Source organism: Notothenia rossii (genome assembly GCF_949606895.1).
Source record: "Notothenia rossii genome assembly, contig: scaffold_92, whole genome shotgun sequence".
In the NCBI taxonomy this organism is placed as follows: domain Eukaryota; kingdom Metazoa; phylum Chordata; class Actinopteri; order Perciformes; family Nototheniidae; genus Notothenia; species Notothenia rossii.
In genome coordinates this window covers 97,274-109,499 of record NW_027639685.1, presented here as the reverse complement: position 1 = coordinate 109,499, position 12,226 = coordinate 97,274, and the positions used below count along the sequence as shown (strand labels likewise).

Genomic DNA, 12,226 nt, shown 5'->3' with positions numbered 1-12,226 from the left:
ACGCAATTACTTTGTGTTGATTCAAAGTTATTGAAATGTGTTTCAATAAAGTAAATTAAACACTTTCATCATTTTACTCCAACCCATTTTGATCACTTTATTCAAACACAATTCAATCCCTTTTATTCCAACACTATTTGATCACATAACTCTAGCAATATTTGTTATTTTAATATTCCCATGTCTATTACATGTTTTCAGAATTGTAATCTTTTTTGTTATACATTATATTTATAAATATAATTTAATGTAAATATGAAACAGATTTTAAAAGTAAACATAACCCACTTTTTTTGCATTGAAAACGATTAGAAAGTTTTGTTTCAAGACCTTTATTCAAGAACCTGGAGATTAAATAATCACTCAAGTCTTTCCAAAACTAATCTCCAATTTGAGAAGTACAAATATTAAAAAGGACCTTACATATCGTTAAGCAATTTCATTACAACAACAACAACGTAAACAAAAAAACAATATATATTTATATATAAATAAAGCATCCCCTGCTTTTTATAAGGCATCAATAACTGCGATGTTTGGAGAACCAGCCACACCACTCAGTCCAGGAATGTATACTCTGCATCTCAACTACAAGAACAGTGTAGGAACAGCAAGCCGTGAACATGGACAGTGAACATGGACAGTGAGCTCTCTTCACTCGTGCATTTTCCTCTTCAAGTTTTGGGCCTTTCTTGAAAGGTCAGATGCATCCACCTCCATTATAAGCTTCTGAATAACTTCTAAGGTGTTGCGGAGCTTCAACGGGTAATTCATGTTTAGGGCATACATGAGTCCAAACAACATTACAGCTGCAAGAGCCACATTCTCCAGATCCTGAAGCACCACCACACCCTCGAGGATAACTCCGACATCAGAGTAGTCACTGCTGGGAGTCTCTCTGGCAACATAGATCCCCACTGTTGTTTTTTCTACCTCACGTAGTGTGTTGGCCTCAGTCATGTCCTGGTGGAAGACAAATGATTTCTTTAAGGATAAGATTTTTTTTACTCGGACCTCATTAAGACACAATTTGCTTATTTGACTCTACTGTGGCACTACACTAATTAGCACAATGCTTGCGAAGAAGAATACCTGGTTTGTTTTCACCTGTGGGTTTCACCAGCCTGGCTAACAGATTGTAGGTTGTACATTAAATTGAGTGAATGGTAATTATTATTGGTAATATATATATCAGCGACTTTAAAAAGAGGAGAAGGTTGGAGAGAATAAACAGGTGAAATGAAATGACACCAAATTGCTGGAGACTAATGAGCAAAGCATTAGGTACTACTCCTGATTCATAATTCACCCTATGTAATGTAATATAAGCCCCACAGGTGGAAGATACTGCAGCCTGAGGAGGATAGAGCTGTCCTTAAGACTATTGCATTAGTATTTGAATGTGTCTCTGGAATCAGAAGAACACAAATCATGATAGAGCATGTTAATTCTAACAAAACCTATTATAATATCAATTTCAGGAAGACAGCTAAGTAACATGTCTGGTAATATGGTCTGGTATATCTGGTCAAATGAGGTTCTTTTAACTGAGGCTATTTTTCTTCTTAAAAACATGTTCAAACTAACTTCTTTTTTGTATGTGGATTACTACTTTAGCACACACTCACCATGTACTCCTTCACCAGATCCTCAGGATCCTCATTGAGGTAGATGCAGAGTCCTTTAATGAGGCACTCCCTGTCAACATCGATGTCTTCCTTAAGGATTAAAACAAAGAATATAGGGACATTTTAATCAAATTGAACCTATGGAGTGGTCACATTTTGGGATAATTTACCATTGTAATTGATTTTAGACTGACCTAATGCCAAAAAGGAAATATTATATATATACACACACACACACACACACACACATATCTACACATATACACACAGTTAAAAAGTTCTTACCGTCATCATGGCAGCCATGTCTTTTAACTTCTTGCCCTGCTGCCCCGATTTTTTCGAGAACACCCTCAGCAGACTTGCGGATTGTAGGTCAAGCTGTGACAGGAACCTTGACTGTAGAGCCATAGTTGTAATCCGCTTGAACTCTGCGTTAACCTGAAAAAAAAATGAAACCATTTTTTAACAACACGGCCCACTCACATACACACATTTGTTTCATTAAACTTACAGCTGCCAATCACATAACTGTATGCACTATGCATGTTTGCTCAGCATTTGATTTCGGCTATGGAATATTGGGTGTGAATGCTGAAAGCATTTTGCTCTACCGAGATGTAATCCAGCTCGACGCGATCTGATATATTTTAGACAAACTTATTTTTTTAGGCGGCTTTGATGTAGTGCTAACTTATACAATCATATTCGCCACAGTAGATACGAGATTTGGACCTGAAAATCGCCAATAATATGTTTGTGAATGTGTGACGAATCTGATGACAGAGGCAGACCACAACTGTTGTGTTCGGTAAACACAACATGTGGAAACCAGTTAGTCTGAAAACCAGTAGGGACATGACACCAGCAGTATGTGCTGTGTGTTTCTGTTCTCAAGGAGGTTTAATAAGAACTTGTGCTAAACAAAACTTGCAGTCATTTTAATTTATGACGTTATCACGGTATTTTTCCTTTTAACTCTAGGCCCAAATTCCTCGCTAAATAAATGTTCCTCCTCCTCAATCCTATTTTTTTCGGCCCCAGGGATGACGGACATCCTTAAACTCAAGCCCTACTCATCTGCTTCAATCATGTTCCCACTTTTTCAAATATTCCTACTACTTCACCTTCTTCTTACACATTTAAGCCAGCAATGCAGTGAAGCATCAGCTTTTCAACATCCAGCATTCATTTGCACCTACTTCTGAACAACATCGTAATGGGGCCAAGCTTTACTCTAACAGTTGCATATACCATCTACAGCACAAAAAGTTACACCATTATCTGTGTACTCACCTCCATTACACCAAAGAGAGCTGGCCATCTCTCTTGTACATCACTGGTCATGGGAACATCACTAATGACTTCTTGTCTTCTCAATGCAAATGTTTTCTCCATTTTAGCCTTAACTGTCTCTCTGTTATTACGCTTCTTGTAATCTGAAAGGAGTTCAACCCTCATCTTCTCTAAGGACTGGGCGCATTCTCCAAGTGGAAAGTCAGGGCAGTAGGCCACTTCACCCCTCTTTGGTTTCTTAACTTTAAAAGCAGGAGAACGTTTCCCTTCTGGTTTATGTTTCAAAGTATTTACACATACTTCAGGACATCCCACTTTCCGGAGATGTGTGCGGTAGTTGGACAACTTGTATTTGAGACTAGTCTTCCATCCCCCATAGCCAGAGGCTGAGCCTTTTTCTTGTAAACATGGATGCTTCATGACGAGCGCCTCTGCAACTTGGTCAAACTCCCTGTCCGTGGCGTAGACTTTGTGCTTAACTACCTCCTGAATCAACCCCTCTAGTATATCAGACTTGAGCTTTGAATCAGGGATCAACAGTGTCCCTTCTTCTCTGAGAACTCTGTGGGCCTTTTCAAGCTTAATCTCTGCATCATACGAAAAACGGGGAACATGGAACACACCTGGCCATGAAGACCGTGAAGAAGTGGACTCTGGAGATGTGAGAATCCCGGTGCTGTCGCCTAGAGAAGATGTGGTGTCATCAGGATGACTGGTTGGTGGAAAGGAGCAACTGTCCACACATTGATCTGCATCAGCATTGAGAGGTCTGCATGATGTGTATATGACCTTGACTGTAGCTTTGTCTTGTATTTCTCCCATGGAAGTTAAGTTCATAAATTCATCGCCAAAAAGCGTGTCCATGAACTGCAGCCGAAAGGGTTCCTTTACATTACACTGAGTCTTTATCTCATTCTCCAGTTCATTCACAGTTGAAGGCAGGCCAGCAGAAATCACCACCCTCTGACAGCTGTCAGCCCCTAGGATTACTCTGAGAACAGCTGATGTCATCATGGTCTTTCTTCACCGTCTGTTAGGAAAGAGAGTATATAAACAATAAAAGGTTTAGAATTAGTTTTATTTCAAGTACATGGGCCTTGGTAGAAGAGTGAATGCTTGTCATTTTTTAAAAGGGTTCATTGTGAAGAACAATAACAATGTTATTGGACCAATGTATAGGGTTGGGTACTGTTCACATTTGAACCCATACATATAAACAATAGATGGCTCACCCATGCTGCTGGCCAATGGAGACCGACGTTGCAACATGGCCGCCATCTTGCTGCAGTCAGCTCGCTCATTCATAACATTATGGTTTACTATTTAAATAACCATAGTTTGCTCAATTTTCAAACGGGTTGGTTTGTTATAAACATCAAAGATGTAGTTATGATACTGCATACTTATAATTATGCATTTTTTTTCAACATGTCTTGTTGTCTCCTGTATCATAGCCATGCTAATAACGTTTATAATAAACCAAACCGTTTGTAAATCAGTCAATATTTCAGCGAGTTAAGAGTATTTTTGTGCAGATCACTCACCTTACAACAGTAGCTGGTGACTGCAGCAAGATGGCGGCCGGTGAGCTACGCTGGAAAATCTCCCATGAGCCATCTAATGTTTATATATATATGTGTTTGAACCGATACCAGTACCCAACGGTACCTATTCTCGGTACTTTAGTCTGTACCTGCCCAAGCAGTGTTTAATTTGTTGCTTTACCTCAGACACAGATTGATCTCTTCAAGGTCACCATCCGCACACATCCAACCAGATAGGCGGCCAAGGGATACTCATCGACCAGTTCACAGACTTCCACAAGAGCAAGTTCTCGTGACGGAGATGGAGTCACCTCAAAGACTCTGTAGTGCTCACTATACCATCCACACAGCAGTTTCAAGACAAAAAACACTCTCTGATGCAAAATGCATATTTGATGGATTTCCCCAAATTCGGGCAAGCCAACTCCAGACCCATGGACAACTACCATACCTGTCCTGTAGTTTATTCCCTTGCTCCAAGCATTTTTTGCAAGGTGTATTTCAGATATGTCAGGATCTTTCTGTTTAAAAGCTTGAACTAGCTCCTCCTTCAAAACATCTAAGGGGACAGAAGATACATCTGAGACATCCAGCATTTGTTTATCAATACTTGGAGACGACAAGTGGTAGCCAATCATAAACTGATGTTTCACAGCCAGAGATAGGGGCACGTTTTTAAAGCAACTGGTGTGTTTGATTATGTTTTTAAAGAAACTGTGCTTTGCCTCAAACCTCATAGTCCAAAGTCCCACAAGAGGCCCAAAAAACCTTATTAGTTGTGGGTAATGTTCTATGTAGTGGTGTTTGGGACGCAGTCTATTGTTAGGAAAAACCTCTTGATACCTTTGTCTATGGTCTGAAATTTTGCTCTCAAGGTATGCAATAGACTCGTCGTTGTGAACTGGGGCAACCACAAGCTCAACAATCTGTTTTAGGTCCAACAAGACCTGCCATGCTGGATCATGCTCAGGAATCTTAGGCCCAATTATAAATGGGAGCAATCTTAACAAGCACCAGTTTTCATGGGCATTACCACCTATGGTTTTCCTGTGTGAGAGATTTTGTGGCAAAATATGAGGCTTATTTGTTTTGTCTGTCCACTTGTATGGGAAATGTAGAATGGAATTGTTAATATCTTCCAAGGTTATGTACTTCTTTGAGATTAGAAATGTTAGACAATGTGCTATTTCAACAGGCACAATGCCTTCAAAGAGATCGTGGGCAATGTCAGGAGGATAGCCACTGATGACATTAAAATGAGAAAGCGCTTTAGTCAAAGGACAAGCTCTTTTAACTCCAAAACAGCTGCTGCCACTATCTAGGGCTGTTCTGACATGAGTGTCATGTATTTCTTTTGTTCTGAGGCTGAAAGTTCCTGCTCTAACCTCATTTGATGCAATGTCTGAAGCTGTTGCAGTACAAAAACGACAAAAATAGGTGCCTGAAAAATTCTCAACAAAACCCGCTAATCCATGAGCTCCTAAATTGTCTGCAGCAATAGTTTGAACTGTACCTTTGAGCGATGTTCCCAGTTGTGGGACAAAAATTCCATCAACTTCCAAAGACCTGAGATCACGTAGAAGTGGCTCTAAAACCTTGTCATAGCCATAGGTCTTAACATTGTCTGTTTTGCACAAAATAGCTAAGTAAATGGAGGACAAAGAGGAATGAGACCCTGGGGGTAGGTTACTCAGCACCCAGTACACAGCACAAAGTTTGTGGGTTTTACGGGAGGTGCCAAGAGGGTTACAGACCTCGAAGTCATCAACATACAAACCAATAGATACCCTTAACTCTTGACCTGACAATAAACTGTTTTGCTTACAATGCAGACCATCCCTGAAACACTTGTACACAATTTATTTTGCTGTCTCTGTTTCCCTTTGCGTTTCGTGACTACAAACTAACTTGTCCACAATATCTTTCCTATTCAACAGCACCTGTAGAGATTCAAGAATGGGGACATACTGGAAGGTTTTCTTCTCTTTAGCATCCAAGATACATTCAACTGGTTCAACAATATTAAAGTTTGCCTTGTAATACTGCTTACGTTGATATGTAGAACTCAAAGGACCACCCTTCTCTATGGCTTTATTTATAGGATTCCCAGTGCACAGAGAAGTGGTTATTTCCTCTATGATAGCTCTGTCAACCTGGAGTTTGTGCTTCTGAAAAATATCAACTAGAACGCCATCAGTGTGGGAACTCGAGAGAGAGCTAGTTAAGTTGTGAAGCTCTAGCAAAAAATCATTGATTGCTGTGCTTGGTACATGCGTTAAATGTTCCAACTTTAACAAAGCTGCTGCAAAAGTTTGTTCAATTACATTTGGAAGGTCATTCGGGGCATAAACACTGCAATCTGGTTGTGCATCAGAGTATGCCTCACCTATTTCATCATCTGAAGTATTTTGCGCAGATTCCAGAGAAACAAAGGTGGTTGATGTCACAATTTCTGGTTTAAAATCTGTAATTGAATAATAAGTATGTTTTCTGCTCCAGTGGGATTTAAATGTTCCGTAGATATTTGTTTGAAAGTTGCAATCTAAAAACATGCAAGTTACAACCTCATTTGTGTTAAGGTGTGCATTAATGTGAGCCCAGTAATACCTTTCCGAGACAAGATCCTTACAAGGACATAACTGGCACCTAAATATACAGCTCTTGGATTGATGACTGTTTTTAGTCACATGAAATCTATTCAAATGAATTAAAAAAGCATTCCACGTTTTAAAAGTGCAGGGGCAGCTTACATATACACAAGGAAAACGATTATTATTCCCATAATATCTATGTTTCACTCGATAATGTTTTAATATTTGGGACCTACTTGGTAAAACTGAGGGGCAGGCCTTACAACGCCACATTCACAGCAACATTCTGGCAAACTTGCAGCACCATTCACTGCAAAAGACAAATGGAAACAAAGAAGGATTAATGTCTAATGAGAAAATTCTGACAAAAATGTAAGACAAGCTTTCAAAATGAAATAACAAACATCAATCAATAATAAAATGGGGAAGGTCTAAGTAACAGTAGTGACACAACTGTTTATAAAAAGCATTTCAAAAAGTGTGACACATCACACAATGGCCAATCACACCGAGTGGGACAGGGTTAAACCAAAATACAATTGTATTCTCACCACATCAATTTGAGCCCACAGTAAAAGCGCCGACTCCAGACACGCACAGAGTTCGCGTTTCAATCTGCTGCAACAAAGAGCAACACAAAAAACACTTATACAATGCAAAACAGTATTTCTATAGACAAAAATTGTAAATACTCTACACATACGGGAAGTAGGGGTTCTGGAGGTGCTGCAGCACCCCCTGTTGGTGAATGGTGTACATTTTTTGCTGGTTACTATTATGTTCATGTTACTGTTGAAATCTCTCCCCACTTTTGGCCTCACCCCCTAAGTAAAATGACTTCCCGCGGCTATGACTCTACAGGTCAACAGATTATGTTATTTTGAGGGATGATGCCAATCTTTTTTAAAGCAGATCAACAAATAGCCAATATACATGTCTGCATCTGAAAATGTAAATGACACCATTGCTCCCTTCAATGTACATGTATATATACGGCTGGGTACCTACCGAAATAATCTGGTAGCAAGTAGTATCGACTTCTCAAGTCAAAGGATACCTATCCTTATCATAATAATCATCTACATGGGGCACTGGGAAAGTCAGATGATGTCAGTCTGCATAATAATTAACCATGTGCTGCATAATAATTAGCCATGTGCTTCTGGTAACTAGAGCATATAGCCTGTCTGTATCCCCTAGAATGACGCACAAACATATATGCCCTAAAGCTGATGCACCGGACTGCTAACCATGCTAAGCCGTTAGCCCCTAAGTAGCCGTTAGCCCCGTTAGTACCTGTTAACTGTGTTCGTTATTCTCCCGACCAGGAGAGAAGCTTTAAAATAGGAGACTAAATGGAGTCTCTGTGAAAGTTCAATTGGGTACTTTAATTTAAAAAGGCGCGGGTTGGTCACAAGCATGATATTGTTCAGTCAGACAAACAGCTGTGATCTGGCTCTCCTCGATAGGGAAGAGAAGAGAATGGATCTCTCCTCCGGTGCTGTTTATATATCCTCTGCTGGCTCCTCCCCGCCAGCCGGCTCAACTCGTCTCCAATGTCCGTTATTGCATTTAAACAGAGGATAGGTTCTTTTCACATTCAATATATGCTTAACACGCCGTTTCTCCTCATATTCTCTTTCATCACTTTTCATTTAACACATTCTAAACGCTGTAATCAATACTCTAAACAATACTTCTCGGCTCGTTTGGTTTCCGGTCATTCCGGATGTTGTCACATGCTACTCTCGTCTGTAAACAATAATGTATTCAAATAAACTGTACCTTCATTTAATATTCAGCATGGTAGTATCTCGACATCTATAGTTGTAGTGTTAAATCAGTAGGCTTCGGTTTTCACCACTCCATATCATTTCGCTACTAAATTCACCTCTTTAGGAAATCGTATATTAGCCACATGCTAAATGCTAACCGGAGATGAAGGATTTTCAGAATAAAAGCTTAACTGCTTGTGCACAAGAATTTCTGTTTTTTCAGTATAAAAGAGCATTAAAACTGACGGCATGTTTAAACTACATTTCCCCATTAAAACATTGATTTTAATTTCTAACATACCCCAATCAGGTTTTAAGGGTAGCCTACTGGTATCATAATTCTGATAAACGATACCCACACTTCTAATCCTGTTATTTACAGATAAAATACATACTCACCACAGAACTTGAGCCACAGCAGAGGCACTACGGTCGTCTGACGGCAATCTACAGCAGCAATCTGCAGCAGCAACAACAGCATTGACATTAAAAAAGTATTGCCGTTTTTCCCTTGCTAAAATTTAGCATAACTTTGGAGCGTGGCTTGGTTAAAAAGTGAGCGCCCCAGCCTCTTAATTAAAAGACAGTAATGTAAACTCGTACTGCTCGTTGACCAAAGCTTTCGTTTGAAAGCTAACGTTAATCCTAATGCGACGTTAGCTAACAATGGCTAAATTAACAGATAGCATTAAGTAACTACGAACCAACACCTTGCGGCGGGCCCCACCCGCCATTTTCACAGAGGAAACGTAGCACATGGTAATTCAACAGCACGAGAGCAAATAACTTCATGACAGTTCATTAACTTATGTTGGTGACTTTCAATGCATTATATTACATATAGTTACGCATTAACTAATATTCCAATGTATTCCAACCATCCATACTTACCGATCCAAGCTGGGTAATGGCGGGACAGAGCTGCCTTCCTTGCTGCTGTCTTCTTCCACAAAGAAATGCATTGCGCGATTTCGCGGGGTATATTGCGGTGGAATTGATACATTTATTTGATTGACTCATTTTATCCCAACATGACCTAAACAAGTTCATGTACTCTCTCCACATAAAATGTAGATTCTACTCAATACTATTACATTTTGCTTCGGAACATGAGGCAATTGTATAACATTCACACAATAGGCTTGGATAAATCCAACAGATGGCCAGTCCCCCTTTTTTCAGTGTAACAAAGTGATGGGGAAAAGGACAAAATCGTGATTAAAGCATTTTGCGGGACCCCAGCGAGCTCCAGACTAGTTTCATTGTGTCGGGGACCCTGGATAATGATAAGACCCATCATTTAAATGCCAAAAACACCATTAAAAGTCACTTTTAGGGGCAAAAAACAGCCTCTGTCCACTTCGTTAACAAAGTGATGGGGAAAAGGACAAAATCGTGATTAAAGCATTTTGCGGGACCCCAGCGAGCTCCAGACTAGTTTCATTGTGTCGGGGACCCTGGATAATTATAAGACCCATCATTTAAATGCCAAAAACACCATTAAAAGTCACTTTTAGGGGCAAAAAACAGCCTCTGTCCACTTCGTTAACAAAGTGATGGGGAAAAGGACAAAATCGTGATTAAAGCATTTTGCGGGACCCCAGCGATCTCCAGACTAGTTTCATTGTGTCGGGGACCCTGGATAATGATAAGACCCATCATTTAAATGCCAAAAACACCATTAAAAGTCACTTTTAGGGCAAAAAACAGCCTCTGTCCACTTCGTTAACAAAGTGATGGGGAAAAGGACAAAATCGTGATTAAAGCATTTTGCGGGACCCCAGCGAGCTCCAGACTAGTTTCATTGTGTCGGGGACCCTGGATAATGATAAGACCCATCATTTAAATGCCAAAAACACCATTAAAAGTCACTTTTAGGGGCAAAAAACAGCCTCTGTCCACTTCGTTAACAAAGTGATGGGGAAAAGGACCAAATCGTGATTAAAGCATTTCGCGGGACCCCAGCGAGCTCCAGACTAGTTTCATTGTGTCGGGGACCCTGGATAATGATAAGACCCATCATTTAAATGCCAAAAACACCATTAAAAGTCACTTTTAGGGGCAAAAAACAGCCTCTGTCCACTTCGTTAACAAAGTGATGGGGAAAAGGACAAAATCGTGATTAAAGCATTTTGCGGGACCCCAGCGAGCTCCAGACTAGTTTCATTGTGTCGGGGACCCTGGATAATGATAAGACCCATCATTTAAATGCCAAAAACACCATTAAAAGTCACTTTTAGGGGCAAAAAACAGCCTCTGTCCACTTCGTTAACAAAGTGATGGGGAAAAGGACAAAATCGTGATTAAAGCATTTTGCGGGACCCCAGCGAGCTCCAGACTAGTTTCATTGTGTCGGGGACCCTGGATAATGATAAGACCCATCATTTAAATGCCAAAAACACCATTAAAAGTCACTTTTAGGGGCAAAAAACAGCCTCTGTCCACTTCGTTAACAAAGTGATGGGGAAAAGGACAAAATCGTGATTAAAGCATTTTGCGGGACCCCAGCGAGCTCCAGACTATGTGCATTGCGTCGGGGACCCTGGATAATGATAAAACACATCATTTAAATACAAAAAACACCATTAAAAGTCACTTTTAGGGGCAAAAAACAGCCTCTGTCCACTTCGTTAACAAAGTGATGGGGAAAAGGACAAAATCGTGATTAAAGCATTTTGCGGGACCCCAGCGAGCTCCAGACTATGTGCATTGCGTCGGGGACCCTGGATAATGATAAAACACATCATTTAAATACAAAAAACACCATTAAAAGTCACTTTTAGGGGCAAAAAACAGCCTCTGTCCACTTCGTTAACAAAGTGATGGGGAAAAGGACAAAATCGTGATTAAAGCATTTTGCGGGACCCCAGCGAGCTCCAGACTAGTTTCATTGTGTCGGGGACCCTGGATAATGATAAAACACATCATTTAAATGCCAAAAACACCATTAAAAGTCACTTTTAGGGGCAAAAAACAGCCTCTGTCCACTTCGTTAACAAAGTGATGGGGAAAAGGACAAAATCGTGATTAAAGCATTTTGCGGGACCCCAGCGAGCTCCAGACTATGTGCATTGCGTCGGGGACCCTGGAGAAAGATAAAACACATCATTTAAATACAAAAAACACCATTAAAAGTCACTTTTAGGGGCAAAAAACAGCCTCTGTCCACTTCGTTAACAAACTGATGGGGAAATGGACCAAATCGTGATTAAAGCATTTTGCGGGACCCCAGCGAGCTCCAGACTAGTTTCATTGTGTCGGGGACCCTGGATAATGATAAAACACATCATTTAAATGCCAAAAACACCATTAAAAGTCACTTTTAGGGCAAAAAACAGCCTCTGTCCACTTCGTTAACAAAGTGATGGGGAAAAGGACAAAATCGTGATTAAAGC

At 40.2% G+C, this 12,226-nt stretch overlaps 1 protein-coding gene across 2 annotated transcripts; it reads right to left on the bottom strand.

Moving 5' to 3' along the window:
- Positions 1 to 316: 316 nt before the first annotated feature.
- Positions 317 to 9,995, bottom strand: LOC307027525 (uncharacterized protein). 2 transcript variants are annotated; one of them, XM_079695795.1, is made up of 8 exons: positions 9,723 to 9,995; positions 9,231 to 9,291; positions 7,608 to 7,674; positions 7,293 to 7,366; positions 2,922 to 3,951; positions 1,914 to 2,066; positions 1,629 to 1,718; positions 317 to 963 (listed from the first exon to the last, which is right to left on the bottom strand). In XM_079695795.1, the coding sequence occupies exons 5-8, from the start codon at positions 3,933 to 3,935 to the stop codon at positions 655 to 657; spliced, it is 1,566 nt and encodes a 521-aa protein (XP_079551921.1). In that variant the 5' UTR covers positions 3,936 to 3,951; positions 7,293 to 7,366; positions 7,608 to 7,674; positions 9,231 to 9,291; positions 9,723 to 9,995; the 3' UTR covers positions 317 to 654. The 2 variants fall into 2 exon arrangements, with proteins under 2 accessions (XP_079551921.1, XP_079551920.1); XM_079695794.1 differs by lacking the exons at positions 7,293 to 7,366; positions 7,608 to 7,674; positions 9,231 to 9,291; positions 9,723 to 9,995 and adding an exon at positions 4,647 to 7,119.
- Between the last annotated feature and the right edge of the window lie 2,231 nt (positions 9,996 to 12,226).